This window comes from Camelus bactrianus, chromosome 6 (assembly GCF_048773025.1).
Source record: "Camelus bactrianus isolate YW-2024 breed Bactrian camel chromosome 6, ASM4877302v1, whole genome shotgun sequence".
Lineage (NCBI taxonomy): Eukaryota > Metazoa > Chordata > Mammalia > Artiodactyla > Camelidae > Camelus > Camelus bactrianus.
Window position 1 is genome coordinate 2623603 of NC_133544.1, and position 27392 is coordinate 2650994.

Sequence of the window (27392 nt, forward strand, 5' to 3'; positions counted from 1 at the left end):
TCCGGGCCGCGCCCCCTCCTCTCCAGGCCGAGCTTTTCCTACTGAGATCGGCCCCGCAGGGGACGGGTGTCCCTGGCAAGAGCAGGTGGACTGGGATTCCAGGCACACGTCCCGGCTCGGTCCTGGGTGCCTGGGGCAGGGGCGGTTCTGCTTCTGATGCAGCGGGGACACGGCGGTGGCCCTTGTGTGGGCTGGTGGTGGCTCCTGTGGCCCGGCTCGGTCAAGTCCCCAGCTCACCCAGGGGTCTGCTTCACTGCAGGGCTCAGCCCCTGTGCCGAGCGGAGGGAGGCGTGATGGTCACAGTGGGCAGCCTGACCCTCCCAGGCCAGGGTCACGGCCACCCCGGGCCCCAGTGTGGACTCCAGGGACAGAGGCCAAGTCTCCATCCGTCAGAGCACCCCCCTCCTCACCACGCCCGCTCCTGCCGCTGCCCAGAGCCCCGTGTCTCCCTCGGGGTGGGGGGGGGCGCCCTTCTTCCTGGGGGTCATTGACGGTCTCCCGTCCTCTTGGCCTCAGTGACATAAACTCCCTAAGTCTGAAAGGAGAGGACCTGGTTTCTGAAATCCGCTGAGCGGCCCCTCCAGGGGAGCTGGAGACCCCGGCACACAGGGCTCTGAGCGCAGCTGGCTCCGGCCCGGGCCGCCCTCCCGTCAGAGGCGCTGTCCACACTGGGCCGCCCGAGGTCTCGCTTAGTGCCGGGGAGATGGGCGGAGTGCAAGGGTCACGTGCCCTTGGGACACCCAGACACAGGGACTGACCCCGCATTAGTAATCCCTGGAGGCCACAGACCCCTGGTGTGCTCCCCGGCCTAGAGGGGTGGCAGAAACAATGACAGTGAGGAGCCAGGCCCTGGGGCCCTGGCGGGGGAGCGACTCTTGGGGGCTTGTTCCTGGGCTGCCCCTTCCTGCTGCCCAGTGGGCCGCACATGGAGGCCCGGGCCTCTCCCCTGGGTTCTGGCCCGAGGCGGTGACTTGAAGAACGGGTGAGGCTGAGCGGGGCTGCGGTGCTGGCACCTGAAGGAGCAGGGACAGTGGGGGCAGGGCTGAGCGGTTTCCAGGGTCTTTCCCCTGCTTTGCAGTGTGGAAAGCAGCCCCCACGCCTGGTAATTTGGGGGAAACTCGCAGGAGACGCAGGGCTTCCTGCTGCTGGGCCTGACCCACACGACCACCTGGGGAAATACAAGACCCGCCCTGCTGGTGCTGTGTCGGGCAGGAGCCGTGCTGGCTCCGTGTCCCGCCGTCGCCCCACTGGGAGCTGCTGCCGGAGCCCCCACAACCACCCGCAGTGTCAGCGCTGGTGTGGCTTTTTAAGAGCCCCCTAGTTTCAGAAAGGAGGTAGATACTGTCCTTCCCTCTGACAGACAGGAACCCCGAAGTCCTACAGCCAAGAAAGTGGTGGAACTGGGAGGGGACCGCAGCTCTGCGGGCCCCACCAGGCGAGGGAGGGGCCCTGGCAGGAGGGAGGGCCTGGAGCCCAGAGCCCAGGGCCACGGCCATGTGGCCGCACCGGTGAGTCAGTGTGATAAAGACACCCAGACTCCTTAGTCAGATTTATTTTCTCTAATAAGACCGTTCAGCATTTCAGAGTTCTGCATTCTACACTCTTACAAACGTCAGTTATTAGCATCAGAAACATAAAAACATTGCAAGACCTCAAAACACAAATAAATACCAAATAAAACCATACACAATAAACAGTAAACAAAAATAGAAAACATAATAATGCTGTCGGGAAATCAGACATGTTGTTAGCCTGCAGGAACAACATGATTATTGCTGAGCAATAACTTACACTGTCTTTTTGTGGGTTTTTTTTTCTTAGAAGAGCAGAAAAACACGGGACGTGAATCACTGGTCACAATCACTTGGACGTCAAGATGGGTCCTCACAGCGAGTGGTTACTACAGACGGCAATTTTTAAAACAGGCAGGTTAAAAATACAGAGTCAACTGAGAGATTGGCCTTCTTTGGTCTTTGTTTTGGGTAACAGAACTGAACGAAGAGGTGTGTCGTCAGAGAAAGAATCAATGCTGAAAACACCACACGATCGTCTACGTGGATTCACACACTCCCTTTCCCACAGAGGTTACTCTCCAGACAATTCTCACAGAGATCCTTGGAAAGAACGCCAGCTTCTGTGTTTACCAACTGAGTCATTGAGTTTGCTGTTGAAGGTTATCTCACGTGTCGGGGCACTGAGTTATGAACCAACCGGCACTGCCTGCGGGCGCGGTGCAGCCCCCCGGACCCCACCCGCGGACTGAGATGCAGCGGCAGCGGCGGAAATGAAACGCAAGCGCAGCTCGTCCCACTCGGGCCTCCACAGATGGGCCCAACCACCTGCAGACCCAGGTCGCCCCAGGCCGCCCGGCTCCCCGGTGACAACCGGCACCGCCCGGCAGACAGGAGTGATGCCCAGGTCACCTGCCGACGCAGGAGCCTCACCCTGACCTCGTCTGATGCAGACCCTAGTGGACACATTCTACTTTGGAGAAAACAGAACCATTGAGATTTGCAAACAGAGGACAGGGCCACGGTCTCGGGCTGAGAAGTAGGTTGGGTGAGAGATCCCTCATCTCACAGACGCGCACAAAGGCAAAGGGGCTCCTGGAACTCCCCCAGGGCTGCTTTGCGGACTGGTCAGTAAAGATCGGGACCACAGCCCTTTCACAGCTCTGCCTGCGCCCTTCTCAGCACTGGCAGCTACCGCAAGCAGAGGGAGGCGTTCGGAGGGCCGCGGTGCGGGCAGAGGCCCCGCGAGGAGTCTGATCTCCTGACCAGGCCTATGAAGACCAGCAGAGATGCTGTGGCCGGAAGGTTTGTGCCGGACACACAATCACGGTCACTCCTTTGGGAGGAGGAGGGGGCCCTGGCTGTTGGAGGTGGTGAGCCCCTCTGGGTGCGCTTGGGGTCCTGCTCTCTCCCCGCTGCCATGGGCTGAGAGGAGATGACCCACCTCGGGACCCTGCTGTGTGTAAGGGTCTGTCCGGCCACCCTCTCCTCAACCCGCTGCTGCCCACTGGCTGCAGGATGCCAGGCCTGCCACCGGCGACCATCCCCACGACACTGAGAGTGCAGGGGGCGTTGACTGGGACGCGTGGCCCTGGGTGGCTGAGGACCCGGGAGGAGACCAGCTATCTAGGAAGGGGCTGCCCTGACCTGGCCACGGTGGCCACAGGGCAGGCGGATGCCCCCTAGAGTTGGCCGGCACCTGGAGGGCCTGGTGAAGGTGGCCACCACGGAGCGCTAGGCTTCCGCAGCCAACAGCCCCCAGGGGCCCCGGGCAGGGGTGGCTACAGGAGGGAGGGAGGGAAGGAGCTGCCTGGCCAAGAGCCTCCCGCTCGCACGGTGGCTGGCATCTGGGGCCAGGCTGGGAACCGGAGAAGGCGGCCCTGCTCGCCCTCCTGTATGGCGAATGCCCACCTGACTTGCTCTCTGGGACTGGCACCCCATCTCGTGCAACAGGTCATCAGATGCTGGACAGGAATCCCTGCTTGTGTCCAGTGTCACCTACAGACCCGGGAACCGATCCCAACTGCAAAAAAGGCCCAGGTGAGCTGCTCCAGCCACCCTCCTCCGCCTCCCGCCCCCACCCCCAGTGCAAGCTGCCCGGCCCGGCCCGGCAGGCTGGCCTGGGCTCCGCAGACACGGGCTGACTGGGGCACAGGATGCCGCACGAGCCCCTGGAAGGTACTAGAGTGGTTTTGGTCCACGGGGAACTTCGCCACTTTTGTAAACAAAAAAGTGCGCCCAAGCGCACCACGGCTCAACCCTTTGCTTGTCCCTGGGGCCCTGGCATGTGGAGCACCAAGCAGCAGATGGGGAGATGAGGGGCCGCGTCCTGGAGGAGCTGCCCCCTCGTGTGCATGGAACAGTGGCCATGAGGCCATCGACCCCTGTGTCCACCGTCACCAAGCCACAGCATGAAGCTCCCACCATGTCACAGCCTCATGGAGGGGTGATGGTGGCACCAGCTCCTGAAGCCGGGTCCCAGGGGCTTCTGCGGGGGGGGGGGGGGGGGCGTGTGGCCAGGGTGGCCCAGTCACTCCCACCAGAAGGGGTACTGGAAAAGTACCCCCTCCAAGGGACAGATGCTTCCAGAGTGGGTTTCAGCCCAGGGGAAAGAGGTGTTTTGTTTTTCACCAGATTAATGTGTTGCTTCTCCTAGATGTGTTAACACTGTCCATACTTTTAGTGAAGGGGGAGGAAGTTGCAGGGAGGTCCCTGTTGGTAACCCCTGGCCTCAAGAAAGCCCTCTGAGGCCAGGGGGGACTGCTGGGTGTACCCCCTCCTCCGGGTCCCCAGGGCAGAACCCAGGGCAAGGCCCGGAGGAGGTCGGAACACCTTCGAGGGAGCAGCGGTCCGCAGCACCTGCAGGAAGTCTTCCTCTCTGAGTGGGGACACCCGACTCCTCACGGGGCAGAACTGATGACACTGATTGGCCCTCAAAGCAATCCCGGGGGGCGGGGGTGGTGGTGAAGACAGCGGAGCGTCTGAACTGCCGGAGGGCGCAGCAGGTGCTCGGAACCCATGAGGTCACTTATGGAAGCTCGGGGACAGCGTTGGAGAGGAGGGCGCTTCCAGCAGGCACTGGGGCGAAGGCACACCCAGGGCAGATGGCAGCACCAGAGACACGGTGGGCCAGCGGGCACCCACCCGGCCGTCCCCGCTCGGCCACGGGGGAGCCCGAAGGCAGGCAGTCTGTGGCGCGCGGCCCAGCCGGCCAGTCGTGGGCGCGCCTTGCAGATGAGTGGCACAGATGCGGCGGTCCACACACACTGGCTTTGCCTAAGAAGCACCCGTCAGTGTAGCACCCATCAGTGTGAGAGCACCCGTGGGGCGTGGTGCGCAGCAGGGCACAGGAGCAGGGCCCCGTCCTGTCACAGTGGGACCATCGGGAGAAGGTAAACAGGGCGAGGAGTGCCGTCTGGGTGGGGCACAGGCTGGGACGGCAGGGCCCAGGGCCACCCTTCCCGAGAGAGGGTGGCCTCGGACGCCTGTCGCCCAGCCTGGGCGGCCCCAGAGCGCGGTGTCTGGAATGCTCAGGGGCTCCGCTCGGGGCCGGGGCGCCCACCGCCCGGGGCCGCGCTTCTCCCCGACTCCTGCCTGCACTGGGACCAGGGCCGAGAGACTGGGAATCCATGACAATTAAGCAGTGGGGGCTCCGGCTCCAGGAGCTGACAAGGGGCCTGGCTTCCTGAGCAGGTGCAGGGCTGAGGGCCCTTGAGTGGTCAGGAGAAAAGTCTGGTTAAACCATCACCTTCCGGAGTCACCGTGAACACAAAGCTGGGGTCGAGAAGCAGCATGTCACATCTAAGGCACATGAACAGCACGCCACCACCTCTACACAAGCTGTCAGCACGTGCGGGACGCGACAGAACGGAGATGCGTCTGCTGTGGCCCCTTCAGCACGAGTCACCTGCCCACCCCCGGACACTGGACACTGAAGGTCGGTGTTGTCAGCAATAGAGAGCTTGTCTGAACAAATGGGGCAGAATTTTAAAAACCTACAGGATTTTGTTTAGAACTCCAAAGTTCAACTAATGCCCTATTTTAGGGTGAAAACAATTATAAATCTGAAAATGATGCACAGCATCCATGAGCGATTCTCCTTTCATAGTAATTTTGAAGTAGTGTCAGTAACTACGACAGAGATTGAAGGTTTACACATTTCTAACGAGAAATAACAGCAGATTGAATGTCCTCCTTCCTATCACAAGTGATAACCAGTGTTTGATATTTTACATTTTCTTCCAAGAAATATCAGTCTATCAACGTTTTGAAATAAAATGTTTGCAGTTACAATTATCTTAGAACTTTAAATTAAAAAATGATTCTGAATTTAGAGACTTCCAAAAAAGATCTAGGTGTATACTTCAGGGTCTTCTGACAAACAAATTATTAAAACAGAGACCAGATGAGGCCTTAAAAATAGACAATATACTATATTTGAAACAAGATTGCACTCTTGAATTTTAGAATGAATATATCAGAATTGCATTATTATTTCATAAATTCTTCTTTTACTTAACATGCTGACATGTCCAGCTATCCCCAGGTGTGTGTGTGTGTGTGTCTGTGTGTCTGTGTGTGTTGTGTGTTCTTTTTTTGGTGTTCAAGTTTAAGGAAGAAAAATGATGGTTCTTTTCTTTAGCATATATGTTTTCAATTAGATCTTTTGAAATGAAAATGAAAACCTTCTCTGACAGCAGTATTTATCTCGTAGAAGGATAAATAATCCCGCCGGCCCGAGGCCGCCTTCTGCCGCTTCCTCCGCTCCACAAGGTCCTTTTCTGAGCGCGAGGACCTCAGTGGAGACAGCAGAGCCCCCAGAGGAGTTGCCTTCTGCTCGATCCACCTTCCCAGTGACTCGTCAGGGGTCAGGCAGATCCGAAGTATCCACTATGACCTTAATAAAAATGGTATCATCTTTAATATATGTCCCGTTTTCCAGCACAGTTTGGGCCACAAAGACTGGGCAGCCAGAGGCAATATTCATCTCCCCGGTGGGCTTCTTGAAGCTGCTGCTGTTGGGGTCCGGCTTGAACGCGTCTCCCAAGTGGCGCCGGGAGGACCCCTGATCCATCAGCATGAGTGTCACTTTCTGCTTGAACGGCCAGGGGAGCAGAGCGTCGTATTCTCCGCGCATGATGACGAAAAACAGCGACAGGTGCGTCCCCTTGCCCATCCCGTCCCCGTTCAGGTAGACCCTGGCGCACATCTTGTAGCCGAAGTAGCCGGTGTAGAAAGGCTGGCTGTAGAGAGACAGGGTCTTGCCCATGACAGCCTCCTGCTTCCGCCGCTTGTAATCCCGGATCTTCCAGATAAGCACGCCGTTGTAGCTGGCGGTCTCCAGGACCTGGAAGCGCAGGTCCATGTCGGCCAGGCGGATGTCGTGGACGCTCAGCATCTGGTCGTGCCGGCTCAGCTGGGACTCCAGCAGGCCTGCGGCAGGCGAGGAGAGACGGGGTGCAGGAGACACGTAACTATCCCAGAGGCTGGGGAAGCTGGTCCCCACCAGCGTCTGGACTAAACGACCTGAACTCACTGTGGCTGCTGGGCGGAGAGGGACGCGTGACATGCTGATGCCCTGAAACACAGGCCTCGGATCCCCCAACACCCATGGCCATGCCTGCTGAGAGGCGACGCCCTGGGGGGCCCAGGCCTCTGTGTCACGGGCACCTCATGGCAGGGTCAGGCAGGGGGCCATCACCCACGGCCCCCTTGGAGCCCCGCCAGGGGCAGGGCTGGCCGCCTTCTTGCTCACATCTCCCCCCGCTTCAGCCTCCACACTGGGAGTCACCCATGCCCCGTCCAAGTCTCAGCTGCTCCTCCCTCCACTCCATGTCCTTGGCCAGTTTTTAATCCAGCCCCACATGCATCATAATAATATCTGTTCTTTTTCCCTATTAATCCTTCTCATGCAAATATTCAGAATATTCACTCAGCGCCTGAGGTGGCTGGCCCTAGTACGCATCTAATATCAGAAACACACTGTCATCCTCTGTCCCCTGGGCCTCCGTGAGCATGGCCGGGAGCACCCCAGCCAGCAGCCCCTGCCCTCAGCCTGGCGTCCACCCCACGCTGCCTCTGCCACGCTGGCCTTGCCTGCATGGAGGGGACAAGTCTAAGTGGGAAGCGTTTCTGTCTCTACCAGAGGCATCTCAGCAGGAACACGCTCACCCCGGCAGGCGCCTGCCCGAGACTGCAAAGCTCCATTCTGGCCTCACGCCCACTTCCCTCACCAGGTCGAGCCCTGGCACTGACCTGGCCCAGGAGCAGCCAGGCCCAAGGCCCCTGTCGCAGGTCCTCCAGGCCCGCGCCGCTGCGGCCTGCCTGCCCTCACCTGTGTTGCGGGCGGCCTGCCCTGCGCTCTTGTCCACGCTCTCCAGCTCGGTCACTCGGCTCTGCAGGGACTCCACGCTGCTCTTCACGCTGTCCGCCTCCTCCCAGCTCTGCCGGAAGGGACGGATCTCCTTGTCCAGTTCTTTCAGCTTCTCCGCTTGGCTGTCTATGACTCGCTTCCAAGCCAAAGGCGGCAAAAGGTGAAACATGGTTAGAGCCTTCTGGGGACGGGACGCCACTACCTGAAAACACCTGCTGCCCAGGGACAGAGCTGTCAGGGTGGGCCCCGCCCGGGAGCCCTGTGCCAGTGCATACCGGCATCTCATCCGACGCCCACAGGACTCTCGGGGGACACAGGTGCCGAGGTCCCTAGTTCCCAGGAGGAGACCGAGACACAGAGAGGCCTCACCTACCAACTGCAGAGCCACAATGCTGTCTGAGAGTCTCAGTTCAGGATCCTGGAGTTGCACCCAGCAGTCCTGTCTGAAGGCCTCTGTCCCCTACAGGACTGAGGCCTCCAGCAGGGGCCAAACTATGTGGACCCCCCCTAGCTGGCTGCCTGGCCCAGGGCCAGAGTGGCCGTGCTGTCTCTGAGGCTGCAGAGAGCATCCCAGGACCCTACCTGAGTCCCAGGAGAGAGAGCTGCCACCACCCTGCCCTCCCTGGCGCCAGTCTTCAGGCCCGGGTGCCGCCCAGGGGCAGAGCCTGTGGGAGTGGGGCTCTGCTTCCTCCCTGCACTCCGGGCTCAGTGCCCGTGCCCACAGGGGCAGAGAAACCCTGCTGATGAACACGTGGCAGTTGACAGCCAGGCTTGATTTTAGGAGTCTTAATTTGAATAATTCAGAAACCCCCTTTTCCAGAAGCACATGACTGCCACATGTGGACCAGGAACAGGAGGGAAGGGCCTGGTGCTCCAGCTCTGGTGGCCCCGTCTGTCTAAAGGACGGTTTGCCCACTTGTTAGATGAAGCCAAGGACCAATGGAGTTTTCACTTCTAGGAAGAATCTGCATTTTTGAAATAAAGCTCCTGGAGTCTGGGTAGGTTAGCCCCTGAAGCTGAGAACTGACTGCAGGCCGCGCAGGGGAGAGCCCCAGGGGCCGGCCAACCTCACTTCTCCTTTTCAAGCCTATTTTTAAACACTTAGGTTTCAGCACCTAATAACCGTGAAGGAACAAACATGGCAGCCTTGGGTTCGTTTTTTGGTGTAAAAGTACAGTGTTAATCTTCCTCTTCTTTCCAAGAAACCCTGACATTAGCTAACATTTAAAAGGCATAAAGATTTCTTTAGAGAACACTCCTTTCTACACTGGCATCACTTTATTTTTAAATACACATGGCTAGAGACATAGGGCATTGGTTCACAAAATCTGTTTTCTGGAGCAGCACTATTGACTCTGACAAACACCCAAACCCGTAACGTTCTCCCCACGGCGTCTGTCCTCGTCCTCCACCTGCTCACACGACACGACAGACTGAGCCCACGTGGGTCCCAGTGAGTCCAAAAGGGCAGTTAATGAGAACTGAAACAATCACGGGCAGTTCTGAGAGTGGGCGCTGTGAGCTGGGGCCGCGGTGCAGGGTGGCCCAGGACAAGCCGCTCATCACTCCCGAGCCGCCCCTAGCCTGCGGCTGGTGACGCGCACGGGGACGGGGGCACGAAGGCACAGGCCATCCCGAGAGCAGGACCGCAAAGTCTGAATGCCAGCACGGCTGGACGACAGCCCAGGCACTGGAGTGCGCAAGCGGGTGCGGGGGCAGGAGGGGCCCGCGCGCGCGCGCGCACAGACACACACACACACACACACACAGACACACACACACACACACACACACACAGACACACACACACACACACACACACACACACACACAGATGAGGGTCAACCAGTTACTTCACAGGCGCTTCTCACACAGCAAGGGAAGACGTGCTGTTTTCACCAGACCTTTCATTCGTATGAATGGGATGGTGTCAAAGCAGAATGCTGATCGCAATCACACTTCTGCTTAAGAAGCAGCAAATGTGAATTCATTCTCGAAGAGAGGTCTACACTCAGCCACTGCAGTGTTCCTATGAAAATACATCTTAGATGCAGGTGAGGATTTCATCTGAGAAAAGAATTCAAGAGCTGAGATAAAGGCACAGACTGCACACTACAGACCTAAGTCCTCTGCAGATCTGCTCATAGAAGTGTCACTGATCGGTCTCATGCACACGCACGTTAGGGCTTAAACCACCATCTCTCTGTCACTTCGCATCCCTGGGGTCACCGAGACAATGCAGGTGGGTCTCCTGGGCCCACCACGGGGCCGGCGGACAGAGCGCTGCTCACTCCAGTCCTGTAGACTCTCTGCCTGTGGGACGACCAGCTCACACAGTCCCTACTGACTACAGGCACATGGGAGCTAAGCTAACATCTAGGCTATCTTTTTAGAAAAACACGTTCTTTAAAAAATAAAATATTAAGAAACTACCCTTCCTTGGCCAGCAAGTGCAAACACGCTGTTTTGTTTTTTTTTTTTTAAAGTTGTAGTTGGTTTACAATGTTGTGTCCATGTCTGGTGCACAGCATCATGTTTCAGTCATACATGTACAAACATATATTTATTTTCATATTCTTTTTCACCACAGGCTACTACAAGATATTGAATATAGTTCCCTGTGCTCTACAGAAAAAATTTATTGTTTATCTATTTTATATATAGAATTAGTTTCTGCAAATCTCAAACTCCCAATTTATCCCTTCCCACTCCCTTACCCCTTGGTAACCATAAGTTTGTTTTCTATTATCTGTGAGTCTGTTTCTGTTTTGTAAATAAGTTCATTTGTCTTTTTTTTTTTTTAGATTCCACATATGAGCGATCTCATATGGTATTCTTCTTTCTCTTTCTGGCTTATTTCACTTAGAATGACATTCTCCAGGGCCATCCATGTTGCTGCAAATGGCATTATCATTTTTTATGGCTGAGTAGTATTTCATTGTATAAATATACCACAACTTCTTTATCCAGCCATCTGTCAATGGACATTTAGGTTGTTTACATGTCTTGGCTGTTGTAAACAGTGCTGCTATGAGCATAGGGGTGCAGGTGTCTTTTTGAATTAAGGTTTCCTCTGGATACAAGCCCAGGAGTGGGATTGCTGGGTCATATGGCAGTTCTATTTTTAGTTTTTTGAGGAATCTCCACACTGTCCTCCATAGTGGCTGCACCAAACTACATTCCCACCAGCAGTGTAGGAGGGTTCCCTATTCTTCACATCCTCTCCAGCATTTATCATTTGTAGACTTTTAAATGGTGGCCATTCTGACTGGTGTGAGGTGATACCTCACTGCAGTTTGATTTGCATTTCTCTCATACTTAGCGATATTGAGAATTTTCTCGTGTGTCTATTGGCCATTTGTATGTCTTCACTGGAGAAATGCTCGTTTAGGTCTTCTGCCCACTTCTGGATGGGGTTTTTTCTTGTTGTTATTAAGTTGTATGAACTGTTTATATATTCTGGAAATGAAGCCCTTGTCAGTCTCATCTTTTGCATATATTTTCTCCCATTCCATAGGTTGTCTTTTTGTTTTGTTTATGGTTTCCTTTGCTATGAAAAGCTTGTAAGTTTAATTAGGTCCCATTTGTTTATTTTTGCTTTTATTTCTATTGGCTGGGTAGACTGCCCTAGGAGAACATTGCTAAGATTTATGTCAAGTAGTGATATGCCTATGTTTTCTTCGAAGAGGTTTATAGTGTCCTGTCTTACGTTTAAGTCTTTAAGCCATTTTGAGTTTATATGGTGTGAGGGAGTGTTCTAACTTCACTGACTTACATGTGGCTGCAGCTTTCCCAACACCACTTGCTGAAAGGACTGTCTTTTCTCCACTGTATATTCTTGCCTTCTTTGTCAAAGACTAACTGACCACAAGTCTGTGGGTTCATTTCTGGGCTCTCTATTCTGTTCCATTGACCCATATGTCTGTTTTTGTGCCAATACCATGCTATTTTGATTATTGTAGCTCTGCAGTATTGTCTGAAGCCCAGGAGGGTTATTCCTCCAGCTTCGCCCTTTTTCTTCAGTATTGCTTTGGCAATTCTGGGTCTTTTGTGATTCCATATAAATTTTAGGATTATCTGTTCTAGTTCTGTGAAAAATGTTCTGGGTAATTTGACAGGGATTGCATTGAATCTGTAGATTGCTTTGGGCAGTATGGCCATTTTAACAATATTAATTCTAATCCAAGAGCATGGAATATCCTTCCATCTCTTTAAGTCATTTTTAATTTCCTTAATGAATGTTTTATAGTTCTTTGCATATAAGCCTTTCACCTCCTTCGTCAGATTTATTCCTAAGTATTCTATTTTTTTGGATGTGATTTTAAAAGGGATTGTCTCTTTGCTTTCCTTTTCTGGTATTTCATTGCTAGTGTAAAGAAATACAACTGATTTCTGTATGTTAATTTTGTATCCTGCTACTGTGCCGAATTCTTTTATCAGCTCTAGTGGTTTTTTGTGTGGGGCTTTAGAGTGCAAACACACTCTTAAATTCCATTTCTTTTACCAACTCTGACTGCAACTCATCCATCCCACAGGAACTCTGCACTCTGTGTGGACTCCCACACAGCCCTGTCCCTGGGACCTGAGGGTCTCCTGGAGACTCAGGCGAGGGAGGAGACAGAGGGGACAGGTCTGCCATCAGCAAGGCGGTCCAACACCCAGGGCGAGGGGGCACCGAGGGGGCGGGCATGGGCGAGGGCTTCCCGGAGGAGGTGGTGTTTATGCTGACATCTGAGGTGTCTGAGGAGGGGCCAGAGTCGGGGAAGGAAGGGAGGAGAGAAGGTCCACGCCGCTGCAGACAGCGTGGCAGCGCCACAGAGGTGAACAGTGCCCAGTCACATAAGGCTTCCTGGGCCACTGTACAGCATTCAGGTAAACTCTTCTCCAGGAAACTGGAAGGTTTGACAAGGAGGAATTAGGTGCATGTGTGAGACAGACTCTGACTGAAGAGGTGGAGGAGGGTCAGGAGGAACTGGAGAGAAAGCGCCTCACTCGTGGCCAACACCCCCTGGCACGCACCCCATGGGCCCTTCAACCAGTGTTACTCAGAGACGGACAGTCCAGAACGTCTCCCATTGCCACAGACGCGGCCGGCCGACCCCACAGTGATAGAAAGACCACACTAAACATCACCTTTTGTGAAATCACCAAGTTGGACCTGATTTCCCATAAACCACTGAGAAACGGGCAACTGTCCTGAGGGGTTTCCAGCACCTCTTGTTCCCTTGACCCTGCACTTGAGGGACCTCAAGGTGGGCATCCAGCCCGACCTCTGTCTTGTCTTTGGATACGATCCATTTTCCTCCATGCTCTCCTTCCAAGGAGAAGGAGCTGGAGGACTCGAGGTGACTGACCGCCCCTCCCCAAGCTCGAGCAGCCTTGGGACTGGCTCTTTCTCAAGCAGATCTCAGTAGCTTATCCAATCATGGAAGTTTTAAAATAAGAACCACACACAGTGGAATGACCAAACTCTCGATGAAAGTAAACGCAAGCTTTTCACACTGGAAGGGGGAACGGAGGAGACGAAGGCACACAGAGCCTCCAAGGGGTCCGACAAGTGCATCTATGACCTCATTATGTAAACTCTTAAACTTTTTTTGTTACAAATGAACCCACTACTTACTCATTCTTTCTTCTGTTGTTGGTATTTTTAACAAGAGGTTTTCTAGCATAACATTAATTTCCTTTCTACGCACCCCTCTGAGCCCTGGGCCAAACACAACAGCCATGCTGCCAACATCCTGAACTGCTCACCAGACAGCAGCGCAGGTCTCTATCTGGACCGTCTGACCAGCACCTCCACGGCCTCAGCAAAGCCCCAGGGACGTCAGGCAGGAGCCTTGTTGGCGTTTTATGAGACCCTGTACTTTTCTTGGCTCAGCTCAATACTCATGACTTGTATCTTTTCTACTACAAACTAATGTTCCACTGTGTTTTTCTTCATCTCTGGTCAACTACAAAGTTTAACACAAACAAAATTAATTTAACAAATCCCTGTGCAATTCAAGGCACGAGGACTACTCTCAGTGTTAAAACGGGAGGAGGGACAGCCTCCAAGATGCCGTGGCTCTGAGTTGTCAGACATTCATTCTCTCTTCTGATCACTCGGGGACACAGGCCGCTGAGCACAAGCACGGAGAGGCCCTTTCGGCAACGTGAGTGACTCCTGCGTGGGTGTGGCGGGCCCGGGAGTCACTACAGGGAAGGCCCACGATGAGGGAGCGAGGGCGCAGGTGGCGTCTGCACGAGCGGCAGGCGGCAAGTATCTAACGGAAACCCGTGCTGACGACAGAAAGGGGGGCCACGTCTCCGTCAGGCCTATCTACACAGTCACCTTTCCAGAGCAGCAGAGTTCATGTGTGTGTTCCGGACGTACCTTTGGGTCACTGCAGTGAAATACAGTGACGGTCAGTATGTGTGTCACTGGAAGATGCAGAACAAAATAGTCTGGCTTCACTTTAGGAAGTGAAATTTTACACACAACTACCCATGAACGACATGAAATCTGACAGAGTAATAAGAACAGCTGATTTTTAAAAACATGAGCTCTTTGTCTTATCTCACCAACAATGAACCAGAGGCCCAGAGCAGAGGGGGCGGGAGAAGGCGGTGGAGAGGCGTGGCGGCCGCCCAGGCTGGCCCGCAAACCCAGGCCGCCTTCCCCGAATTTCACTTATGCAGAAGAAATGAGTTTCCTTGTTTGACAAAGTTCAGGACTTTTGCTCAAATGTCTCCCAGAGAAAGTCCTGGAGGAGAACACGTGTGTCCCCTTCCACCCAGCCATAATCTTAAACTTCTTACCTGTAAATGAAGTATTTTGGATTCGTTATTCCGAAGCATTTCCTTCTGTCTCTCAATTTCAATTTCAAAGCTGCATATCTGGTTGTGCAGACTTTGTATGCTCTTGTTTTTTTCCACACTTTCATTCTGCAGCAAGGAAACCTGAAAGAGAAATTCGTCTGTTAAGCAAACAAAAAGTGGTTTTAACATGAATTACTAACAATTATAATGATGGTAATTAAACTTTTACAATATAGGCCTTCTACCCACTTAGTGGAAGGAGTTCCAGGGAAAAAAAAACCCTTCAGACAGGAGATGGAGTCTGGTAGCTCAGTCTGGTAGCCTGCAGCTCCCAGTCCCTCCAGCAGGTAAAGACGAGGCAGAGTGCGGCAGCCGGCTGACCCGGAGAACGCTCGTTACAGCTGCTGCTGGAAACTCATCAATCTTTTACCTGAGTGGTTTTCTCACTTTGACCAGGAGACACAGCAGCAAACACACTCACACCTCACTTCACGTGTGCGTGTCCCTAAGACCGCACAACCAGCCTTGCCCTGCTCACTCAGCGCACCCTGATGTTTCCTGTTTTATTCTATTTCACTTTAAAGAGTGCTAGCTGCAACCCACTAAATTATTCACAGCCACCAGCGGGCCACGCCCGCCCTTTGGAAAGCTCTCAACGTAAAGGGGGCGCACTCGAGAGCCAACAATCCCACAGGAGCCCCGGTGAGCCGCTCAGGCCCGGCCAGCAGCCTCCCACAGGGAGGTGAGCGCACGCGGCTCGCCCAGCCGGCCCGGGACGCCTTCCTGAAGCTCCGCACACCCACCCGCGGCCACGCCAGTCCAGGGAGGGGCCTGCTGAGGCAGCCCCAAGCCCACCCTGGGCTTCTTCAAGTTCCTTTCTGAAAAGTAAGTCGCTCCCGAGAACCAAGTCACATCGTCTTGAAAGCCACCAGGGCGAGGAGTCGAGAGGGACCCAACAAGGCTTCCTCCCACACGGGGCCCCGGGGCACCGGCCCTGGGGGAGGCTGCCTCTGCCAGCAGCTGGCCCCGGCCACGCCGGGGCCCCGTGACGCACGGAACGCCACAGCCCTACTCGGACGTGTTCCTTGAACACCTCCAGCACCTGAGGACTCTCCTGGCTGTGCTCACGGCCTGCGGGCACCTCAGGACAAGCCTGGGTGAGACAAATAACTGATTCCTGGCCCCGTCCCTTTGAGGCACCAGCCTAAAGACAGGTGTCCTCACAACACTCAACCAGCTCAGGAAGCCGCACCTTTGGCTCCAGTCACAGTCTATTTTATTTTATAACAAACATGGATTTACTAAGAAATACAAACCTGGCAATACATACTTCGCTCTCCTAGGATTTTACTCAGCACAAATGGACTTTCCTTCTTAAAATGCAATGGTGCACATGCCACAACCTCCACCCGCGATCAACCTGCACGCACCCGCCTGGGGCACACGGAGCGCGCAGCGGTGTTTGTGCCTTTTCCAAAGTTACAATTCACTCACTCCCACCTGCCAAAGACGGACACAACTCCCGGCTCCTTGTTCTCACCCGCAAAAGGAGACACCATGCACAAAAGCCAACCTTTTCGATAAAAGTCGCAGTGGTATCTCCAAAACCAACGGCAGTCAAGCTGCCCGAGGGTGAACAGTGGCATCTCAGGCTAATGAGCACACATCACACCACACCAGCCTCCTCATTTCCTTATCTAGGGACTCCTCTTAAACTTACTTATTTACATATTTTAATCAAAGAGCCCAGCCCCTGGGTGCCTTGCAGACCCCTGCTGTCCCTCGTCCATCACGTAGGCATCATGTGCACAGGACAGTCTCCCTGACAGGTGCGTTTCCAAGAAGCGCAGTGAGACATCCACATGGCAGGTGGAGACAGGGGCCCCCCTGGAGACCTCCTCACCAAGAACGTCTTTTACCCCAGCCTGTTTGGCGGGCACTCTACACTTCCCTTTGACTTAAGCTTTCTTAACATACAAAGTGGGTGTTTTTAAGTCTGTATTTTACAAAACAGTTTTTCTTTAGTTTGACTGTGAATGTGATGACCAGTGTTTTCAAACCAACTCAAACATTCTATTTTCTACTACAGATAAACAAAATAACAAGAGATTCCAACTGAATAATTCTATAATGAGAAATAAATTCCCATTTTAAGAAAATACAAGTATCTCCCTTCGTCCCAGGCTGTGCTCTGGGGCCTCGTGGAGAGAAGACATCGTCTCTTGAACATAGTCAAGGATGTGCAGAGCAGGTCGGTTGACCCGACCAGGTGTGTGCGTCCTGCCGATGGACAGAGTCAGGGGACACTAATCCGCGACCACCACCAGGAGGGCAGACACTCAAACCTGCCAGTGGCAGCCTGTCCGCCTTGGGGCTGGTGGCTGTGGGAGGGAGAAGTGTGGCGAGTGTGCCGGCCACGTCTGCGGCCTGGGTTTGCAGGTGCAGAGCCTGCTGTCTGAGGGCACGTGCGGAGCCGGGGGTGGCGGGGGGAGAGGAGGACGCAGCCCATGGGACGAATCCCATTTGTGCCCCTCCAGCTGGCGGCCGCACAGCCCGCGGGACAACCTCGCGTCTCAGGTCCGCTCCACCGCCATGGAACTGGTGCAGGGGGAACAAAACCGACCGTTTTAAATGAAAGGAAGAACCTGTTAAACAAATGGGAAACGCTATCTGTGTCCTGAGGTCTATGCCTATAATTTAAAAAGGCAAAAACAGAACACATGCTTCAAAAAGAGGCGAAAACAGACTCACAGGTAAACTGTCCCTGAACTCAGAGCAAATGCGCTCGTGGGAGAAACAGAAATGATTTCAGACAGAGCCTCCTCCGTCCCGAGCCACGCACCCCACGCACCGGCCCCCACAGCCCCTCACCTCCAGCTGAAGCGTTTATATTGAAAAATGGCTTTATCTTAGATTTAATAAACATTTTTGATTTAAAATTTCAGACTCTTTCAAGTACATTTACATTTTAGATTGCTCGGATTTATTACTCAAAACAAGACATTCAAATCTTTACAAATCTTCAGAAAGCGGACCCCCCTACCCCCCGCTGCTAACTCATCCCCACGTCCTCCTCCAGCAAGTTCTCAACAGATGTTCGCTGAGTATCAAATTAAGCTCTTAATTTAAGAATGGGAGATCCTCTAACCTTGTTCCCTATCAAGTCTCAGAGGTTTCCATCTATTCCTCATGAACAGAAGGCCTGGCTGAGGTGAGCACCCCAGAACAAACGCCCTAAGCAAGTGTCACCCAGACTGCCGGAACCCCCCGCTGAGATCGCCAGGAACGCCAGTGAAACACGAATGTCTTCTCCTCCGTGTCTCTCACAAGACAGAGGATGGTACAGCACGGAACACTGGTGGTAACCTTCCAGACCGGGGGTGGCAAACTGCTCCTGTGAAGGGCCAGAGAGCAGTATTTCGGGCTGTGTGGTCCATACAGTTTCACTTGCAACTCACCAACGTGCCCTCGTGGTGCCAAAGCAGATGCAGACAACACGGAAATGAGAGCGCGGCTGCATCCCAGTAACACTTGATTCACAAATGCCAGGGATGGGGTGGCGGGTGTGGACGTGTGCTCCGGGTCAGCGCTGAGACAGCCACAACGTGCCTCTCTTCAACAACAGCGCTTCACACGAACAAAGTGCAAACGAATAGAACTAACACCTTCATTTATTCATGAACTCAAGACCAGTGGAAGAGAAGTTACTTTTTTGGCACTCTCTTGATGCTGTTTCTTTTATCCAAAAACCATTACTAACTCTAAAAAAAAAAACTTGTCTTCTTTACAGAATTTGTTGAAATTATTAAAAACCAACAAAAGCAGGCAATGGCACGGCGTACCTTTTTCTCTAGAGAATTGCTCCATTCTTTCAGTAAGTTGACGTGCTGCACTGCGGAGCTGGCCTCGTGGGCCTTAATCTGCTGGTTTGTCCCCTGTGAGAACAAAGAGGCAATGCGTTAAGCCGACCTCACTCTGTTCCAGAGCACAGAGAGACTGACAGATGATCTAAAGCCAGCACTAACACATGAAGAGGGGAGACTTATTCACGGAAGGTGAACGGGGAATCTCCAGCCTCAGAAGGGTCATGCTCAGCGGCCCCCGATCTACTGTGTGCGGGCGAGGAGGCTGTGGAGGACAGAGCAGCTCAGCCACAAGACACGCGACTACAGCAGCTGCCCCAAGGCCACGCCCTGCACTCCTCAAGCTCCGTATCGAGGACCTTCTTTCCCGTGTTTCACACTTGTAACATCAAGAAATTTAGTCTTAGACATATTATTTTTGTTCCTTAATGATTTTTCTTACATTAAAACTATAAACAGAAAATACTCAGGCACTTGCAGTCACAGCTAGATGCTGCGACGCTCACCTGGTGAGTGTGTAATCAAAGTAGATTCTAAACAGCTCACTAACACACTGGCTTGCTAGCGGGATGTGCTGCATCGGAAAATGTACTGTTCCTCGCTCCTCTGAGGATACTTCGAAAGCTACATACAGAACATGAACAATCTACAGAGTACACAAGATGCAGACCATCTCAGAGTCAGGAATAAGCACACCGAGCAGTGTTTCATATACTTAAGGAAGTAATTGGTATAAAAATATAATTTGTTTTGATATTGGAAAATTAAAAAGCCATAGAAAGCATTTTCATGATCTCCAAAACATATACTCTGTACATAGAATATTCAAATATATATATGTTGATATAAGTTCCGCTATATATAAACATATATATACACACACAGAATGAATGGTACTCGTGTACGTACGACAGAACGGTGGGGAGGCTCAGTCTCGCTAGAGGCTGAAGCAAAGGGAAAGCTACCGCCATTCTTACTTAGGCTTTTTCCTTTCTGAGAAGAGACTGAGATGCCAATGTTTCTGTGCTGATTTCATAATGATGTATTGATAATATATAAAATTAAATGGGAAATACTTTCATCGTCATAATACTGCCCTTTGACAGCTTTCAAATTAAGATACACATTTAAATGAAAACTCAGTTCAAATTCAAAAGCAGTCTCAGACATGCTAAAAAACAAAAACAGAAACAGAGAGAAAAAACCCCAAAAACAGGTCTCGCACAGCACAGGTATGACCGTGGCGGAGAGCCCTCTCCACACTGCTCCCCAGGAGGCGGGGCATGTATGTGAAATGCACTCATGGACATGCGTGTGACCCTCACAACTGTGTGTGACGCACACACTGCCGAAACCACGTCCGGTTTGCTGTTTACTTACATTCTAGGAACGGCTTGAATTCTGCACCAGTCTACCTAGCAGCCCCACCGGACGGCAGCCCTGTCTGCCCCGCTGGCGAGCTGGTGCTCAATGCGGCAGTCCCCCTGAGGCACCAACTCCTCCTCCGCGCACCTGTCTCCCTGAGGTCCCAGAACACCATGGGTGTGGAAAGCGAGCCCTGCACCCATGCTGGAGACCAAAGGTCCAGAGCTTGCGTGTTAAAATGTTAACATGGAAACTTTCTCTCATGGCGGAATGTCAGCAACTGGGAAGGACGAATGTCGGATACTGACCTGAAAAACGCAGCCATAGCGCTTAAAACTACAGGTGCTGGGGGCATTGACACACTCTGACAAGTGTGCACTCAACTGCAACGGGAAAGAGACGTGAGTTGTGGCACAAACGTTTGCATGAAAATGTTCAAACATATCAAGGGCACAGATAGCATCTGGGCTGTACTGTTACGAATGGTGCTTATCGGCTACAGGTGTGTAGACATCCTCTGCTTCCTGGGCGCAAATGCAGTAAATATACAGTATCGTCACGTGCATACACATATACGCCAATATACAGAAATACATTTACTGTAACATTTCTTAAACTTGCGGTTTCTTTAGAACAAGTTGTTTTGTGACATGCCGTCTGTAGTGCCAGAATTAAAAAAAAAAGAGAAAAAAAAACATAAACTGAAATGCACATTTAAAGACTATAAACAAAAATTGCATGAAACACAAAAAATAGAAAGCATTCAGATGCACTGGGTCGCACACCTAATACACAGCACACAAAGTAAGCGTCTGCGCAGAGCACGCCTGCATGGGGCCCGCGCTCAGCGCTCAGAGACGGCTGGAGGGGAGCTTCCCTTCTTCTGGGAAGACTTCTTCCCTCTGTCTGGCCGTGAGTTCATGCAGCTTTTCAAAGACCTCTAAGGTCCTTCTAGCAATGTGAATCGTAATACGGTCACCTCCAACTGGTGGAAGAAAGTCAGGAGGGGTTGGGAGAAGGTAACTTGTCTTGCAGGGAAAAACCCTCGTGTTCAGCTTAAACGTTGGAAAATCATCAAATAAAAACCACTTATGAGGCCCCCTCAAGAGAAAAGGGAATTGGAACGTCTACATTTTAAAGACACAGTGTTTTGTGTTTGGCTAATACAATTTAAAGATAATCTCTTTCTTTATTGAGGAAATTCTCATCAGGAATCTCTAGGGTAGATCATCTTCACAGGGAACAATCAGGCCCAGAACTGGGGGGGTGGTGCACAGGCAGCCCTGGGAGCCCGTTTCCCTGGTGCCAGCGCCCCTGCACCCCCAAAGGCTCACAGGTGTGCTGCTCTGGCGGGTGCAGGTGTTTCCGCACCGTCTCCTCTGTCTCCGAGGACGGAGACAGTCTCCCTTCTGGTCGTCAGTTAGGACAAGAGGAAGTGGGTCACAGGACGGCCCTCTCACCTGCTGCCACAGGCCAGGGCAGTCAGGGTGGCCGCAGAACTAGCTGTCTCTGGACTCAGCAGGGGGTCTGGCTGCATCTGGAGGACAGTGCCCCAAAGGCACATCACGGGCGACTGGCAGACACCGGAGGCCACGTGTGCAGTGACACCAATTTGAAAGTGTTAGAACATCTTCTGTTACTGCCATCAGCGCAGTCGAGAATCTAACCAGCCAGCCCCACTAACGTTAAAATCAGAGACATACTGAGTTTGACGTTACTTTCAGTGCACCAACTATAAATTCAGGGTTGTACTTTTTCCTAAATTGGCTTTATTATCATTACTCTCAGAGTCCTACAGGATTTGTAGGAGCTTTGGAATAGAAGCAAGAATAACCTATAAACCAAAGAACTTTCACCAGAAATCCAAAGATATATGCAGGTTTAAAGATTTTTAGAAATAAAAATAACTTAGAGGCAAAACGGAGGCACTTCTGCCCCTAATGCAGAGCTCTGAGTGAGTAAGATTTAAGGAAGTATATAAAAGCCCAGGAATTATTTCAATAGTATAGACTCCTCATACCTTAACTTTCCGGGGACTTTCCAGCTGCGGAAATAATCTACGTGCACTTCCCTGCCATTCCTAGATACACACTCAGGGGCCCCAAAACCACTGTCACTGGGCAAGATCTGTCCTTGCTCAGCGCACACCTCAGCGGGAGTAGCTCCGGGGTCCTCCCTGCACCTGTGTCCCTGGCTGTGGGCCCACACAGGTCCCCTCATTCAATCAGGATGTGGAAGACTGGCCCTCCCCTCCCCAGCATCCAGATGTAAAATTCCAGGCTGCTGAAAAAGGCTGAGGTGAGCAGGCCCCTCGGATCAGAGCACCCAGGACCGGGGGGATCGGGCCTGGGGACCAGGGAATGAACGTACCCACCGAGCCCGTGGCAGCCCCAGACAGCTCTGAGAACAGCCACCAAAGGGGACACAGGTCACGATCAGATGCAAAAACATAAAGAATCCTAGGAATTGCTCCATCAGGATAGGTCCTGATCAAATGAGCTTAATCCAAAAATCTACCTGCTTTAAAGAGAGCGTGCCCGGGGGCGGTATCAGACATGCAGCCCTGCAGGAGCTGTGCAGCTGCCTTCCCGGCGGCCCCTGGAATGTGGGTGCCGCCCCTGTGCCCACCTGCTCTCTGGTGCGTACGCTGCACGGCACGTGTGGCTGAGATGGTTCAGGAGTATCTCTAAGTTCATTCATTTCCTTGAAATAATCTTACAGTAATTCCTACTTGACAGATTTAAAAATAGACTTTTTAAAAAAACCAAAAAAAGTCACCTTTGCTCTCATAGTAAATTATTCTCATTTTCTCAATTCTTAACAATATTTTGCTCTGAATTTATAACTTTGTAGCTTTTAATTGCTTGTTCCTGAAATTTCTAACTTTTAAAAACAGTACGAGGTTTTTCATTGTTCTTTAATTATATACATCCCTGTCACGATCTGTGAAAACCTCAGTGCTCAGCTCCAAGGAAAGGGTGGCGTCTCCAGCACGCTAGCCCTGGAGGCGCCCCCTACTCCTGAACAGGCCCTGGCCACATCCCTTACCTCGCTCCTCAGAAGGGTCTGGACACTACACTTATGAGGGCAGGACACCACCACGCAGGGACACTCCGTGTCTTCGTGTTTCTGAAAAAGAAAGTGTTGCCAACTTTGAAACACACAACCCCCCTTCTTTCCCATCCCACCGACGTCCCCAGTGTCCCCATGGGAAGCGCCCTGCTCTGCCGTGTCCCTGAGTCTCAGCACTCCTCACACTCAGATGAGTGCTGAGAAGTAAGGCACCTCACAAGACCTGCCCAGAGCTGACAGGCTGGGTGCGAGGGGCGCGCCGGCCTCCGGAGGTGGCTCCTGCCAACAGCCCCCCGCCTAGCTGCTGCCCCCGTGCCCCCGACACTGGCTCCAGCGGGCCTTGCCCTCGCTCACACGGCAGGTGGATGGCGGGGAAGGGAGGAGGATGGCTCTCCCTGGCCTCTCAGTTTGGGTCTGGAAATGATGCTTCTCAAACCATTTGAGGAGTGTGATCTTCTGGGCATTTAAGTTACTATCCTGAAACCTCATCTAGGTTTTCTTTAGTGCGTGGAAATGCAGACAGACGGGCATACATTTTGGCTGAGCCCTTCTCTGGAAGGCCCAGATTTCCACTTCACAGAGTCTGGATGACTCAATGGCACAGGCACCTGCTGGGCACCTGCCCAGCTCACCTGTCTGCGGCGAGGCGAGGACAAGCGCTCCTACAAGGACAGCAAACCCAAGGGCCTGCAGAGAGGCCAACACAGGCGGAGCCAGAGGCGGGACCACCTGCCGCACAGCGCAACTCGCGGGGGCAGGCTGGGGGAGCGTCACTGCACAACAGGAGAACGTGGTGCTGCTCCCCTCTGTGGCCTGGGACACTCCCAGCTCTCCTAATCTGGCTTTTTAGATCCTCTCGGGCCTCCAGTCAGGCTGCTGCTAAGCTGTCCACGGGGGAGCACTCGCTGTGAGGCCCCGTCCGACCAGGCTGGTGTGGGGTCCACGGCCACAGCGGCCCACGCGAGGAGGCCCCTCTCACTCAGCCCTCTAAGGTGTGTTGTAAGTCCCTGGCGGTGCACTGTGGGTCTGCAGAGCAGAGATGACACCCATGGGGAGTGGCCGCGCTGCTCCTGGGCTTGGTCCTCAGAGGCCTGCAGAGCCTAGGTGGTGAGCCCATGGCTGCCCGGAGCTCACTGGAGGCACCTGACTGGGCAGAGCCTGACAGCTGGCCTCCCGTGGGGCACACCACACGGGGTGCCTGGCTGTGCTAAGTCCCTGAGAGCTCCCAGGAACCACAGTCCAGGGAACTGTCAATGGGAAACCTCGGACAACGACTTCACCCTCTGTTTCATCTGTTCACGGGGGAGTGACCGGCCCTCCATCAGGGGAACTGTGAGGAAGGAGTCAGCCGTGGGCCTGGAGAAGTGACGTGGCCAACACTCCACAGGTGCCAGGCCTCCCCGAACCTGCCTTTATTCACCAGGCCGGCATGTACTCAGCCCAACAAGGACAGCTGGGAATGCAGACCAACAACCAGTGCTATGGTGGAGGAGAGGGAGGCTCAGGGTGCCGGGCGGAGTCCTGGGGGCAGGGGCTCGGGGAGGGCGGGCCAGGGGATGGTGGGAGGTGAGGCTAGGGGACCAGCAAGCCAGACCAGTCAGTATCTCGGTGTGTGTATTTCTATAGATCTGTGCCAGGATGTCCGAATGATAAACTTCTAGAAGTAGGCTTTCTGGGGCATTGAGGGGTAGGGAATTTCAAACGGGATTTTGACTGATACTGCTGGGCCGCCGCCCGACAACCTGCCCAAGCCCCTACTGCTGTGAGAACACGGGTGCCTGGACCCTGGCCAGTTCTTCCCCGACTCTGCGATGTCCGACAAGACAGGCGAGGAAGGCAGGGTGCTCACTAGTTCTCTAATAACGTGTGACTGCTAGCGTATTTTTGACATTAACCATTTGTATTTCCTGTGACTGGCCTTTTCATAGCTTTTGCCCATTGTAGGGGATTGAAAAGTGACTCCCCAAAGTTCGTGCCAGCCAGAACCTCAGAATGTGATCTTATTTGGAAATAGGGTCTTTGCAGATGTGGTCAGTTAAGAGGCCACACTGCCTTCAGGTGGGCCCTAAAGACCAGTGTCCTGTAAGAGGAGAGGTCATTTACGTGAACATGGAAGCAGAGATCAGAACAAGGCAGCTGCACGTCAGGGGGCCCCAAGGACTGCCGCCCCCAGGAGCTAGGAAGGGGCAGGGGAGGAGCCTTCTCCAGGGCCTCCAGGGGGTGCGGCCAGAGGACACCATGGTTTCAGACTTCTGCGTCCAGAACTGGGAGAGAACAAATTCCTGCTGCTTTAAGCCAACAACTCTGTGGTACTTTGTTGTAACAGCCAAAGTAAAGTAATACACCCAGTAAGAAAACCGTTAGTCTACGGATACATGAGAATTCTCTGCACGTTAATGAAAGCAGCTCTGTCTGATGCACACGCAGAACACGTGTCACAGTACACGAGGGACAAGGCACAGCCACGCGGTGAACAGGACTCCCACCCGGACAAGAACGTACCTAGTAACTTCCACCTCCTGTCTTGTCCCCACTTTCCCCACTGAAACCACAAACCTGAAATTTGTGTTTCTACCTCCTTTGCTTAAGAAAAAGTTTCACAGCACGTTTACATGTAACGGACAAAATACTGCTTCACCTTGACTGCTACTGAGCTTCATTAAAGTGGAATTCTACCCTGAGACTCTGCTGCAACCTGGCTCAAGGGGACACATCTCAGGCTGGCCCACGTGCTGCCTACAGGCGCAGGGCCCCACCGCCCCTGCGGTGGAGCAGCACCTCGGATGGTCTCCCCTGCTGTGCACACAGCCCACTGGGCACCTGGTTCTCGAGCTGACGTCCGTCTGGGTCATTCCCCGGTGTCTGCTGCTCTGGCGATGTCTGACCACACCCCTGGAGTGCCCACGTGAGTTCCCTTAAACACCCGGAGAGGGACTGCTAATCGAGTATGTGAATTTCCAACCTAACAAAACTGCCAAACATTTTCCAAAGTGGCTGGACCTACCCCTACGCCCACACCAGTTACAGTGGGCCCTCAGACAACACGGCTTTGAACTGCGTGAGCCCACTTGCACGTGGACCTTTCTCACTAGGCGTCCACGCACTGCATGAGCCCGTGGACTGGACCTCAGCTACAGAGGCCGACCGCGAGGTCACACTGGTATTTTACCCAGTGTGGGGTCGGCGCCCCCAGCCCTGCACTGGCCAAGGGCCAGCTGCATACGTGTTCCCGCAAAAGGAGTCTTCACAATTCTGACTTTTCACAAATTAACAGACCTGTTGAAGGAGAATGTATTCGATAATTTCTGGACTAAATACAAGAGATTTTTTTCTGACACCTTAAAGTATGCTGACCCATAGATTAACAAAAACAAACATGGAAACAGCTGGCATGCCAATACCACGGCTTCCAGGTAGGGAAGAAGCGCTCGTATGAACTGCGTGTCCCAGTCTCAGCGTCCTCGGTCCATGTTTCACTGGCACTTGATAAGCTGGTCACCCACAGATCACAAGACGTGCAGGAAAGTCAGGATGACCAGGGGCTTCAGGCCCACGTTAAACAACTGCTCTTTTTGAAAATAAACTTAAAGCCTGAGAGGAGGAGATGAAGTGTGCTTGAAAAGAGAGTGACCTGACAATCAGGTCTCGCACATGGATAGGACAGGCCGGGCCCAGCGTGAGTGTGTGTGTGTGAGTGAGTGTGCGACTTGCCCGCTAGGGTTGGGGTGCACAAGCAGTGACCTCAAACAGACATGCCTCTTGTAACTGTCACAGGCTGAAAGTAGCAAATGCCCTAACATCGTTAAACAGTTCAGAAAGTTTCCATCATAAAAGTGTAGTAAGATTTACAAGGAGTATTGATTCGCACAACTCAGGTCCCAAACTTTGTAATTATCACTCTGTGCCTCCACACCTGCTGTGTCTCTGGCTCCTGTGTGCAGTCAACAAATTTAAGGCCCAGATCAGACCAAAGCCTCCCTTGACCCTGCCAGGCTGTTAACAGGCCCTTCCTCCCTGGGGCTTTATCCGTGTTACATGGTGCGTCCCACATGGTACATCGGAGCCCCCCACCTGGGAGTGAAGCGAAGGGGAGAGACTGCAGCTTATTCTCTTACATGTCCTGAGCACCAGCTCGGGGTCTGGTGCCCCACAGGCACTCAGCACGTTTCGTGACCCACGTGCGACGCTGTTACTCTACAACCAGCTTCTCTACAGCCTCGTCTGGAGTTCAGAGTCAGCTACTTGTGTGCTGTTTAATTGACATGCTCTCCCATTTTTTCTCAAATGAAAATTAATTCCTGGATTCCATGTTGTAAATAAAGGTAATTGATTTTTGCAAGAACCACAGTGTAACTTTGATAGCAACACAGTAACACGTGAAAGGAAGGGCGTATTACTCATTAGGTA

The 27392-nt window shown here is 53.0% G+C and overlaps 1 protein-coding gene across 5 annotated transcripts in view; it reads right to left on the bottom strand.

The window, feature by feature from the left end:
- Positions 1-1537: 1537 nt before the first annotated feature.
- Positions 1538-27392, bottom strand: part of TRAF3 (TNF receptor associated factor 3) — a 105680-nt gene continuing 79825 nt past the window's right edge. For 4 of the 5 annotated variants that reach the window (XM_074364978.1, XM_074364975.1, XM_074364976.1 and 1 more), the window contains 6 exons: positions 22962-23042; positions 20222-20296; positions 18528-18620; positions 14686-14826; positions 7846-8020; positions 1538-6944 (listed from right to left, as the gene is read on the bottom strand). In XM_074364978.1, the coding sequence (XP_074221079.1) occupies positions 6373-6944; positions 7846-8020; positions 14686-14826; positions 18528-18620; positions 20222-20296; positions 22962-23042 (1137 nt within the window). In that variant the 3' untranslated portion in view covers positions 1538-6372. The remainder of the gene's footprint in view (positions 6945-7845; positions 8021-14685; positions 14827-18527; positions 18621-20221; positions 20297-22961; positions 23043-27392) is intronic. The other variant, XM_074364979.1, reaches the window with a different exon arrangement.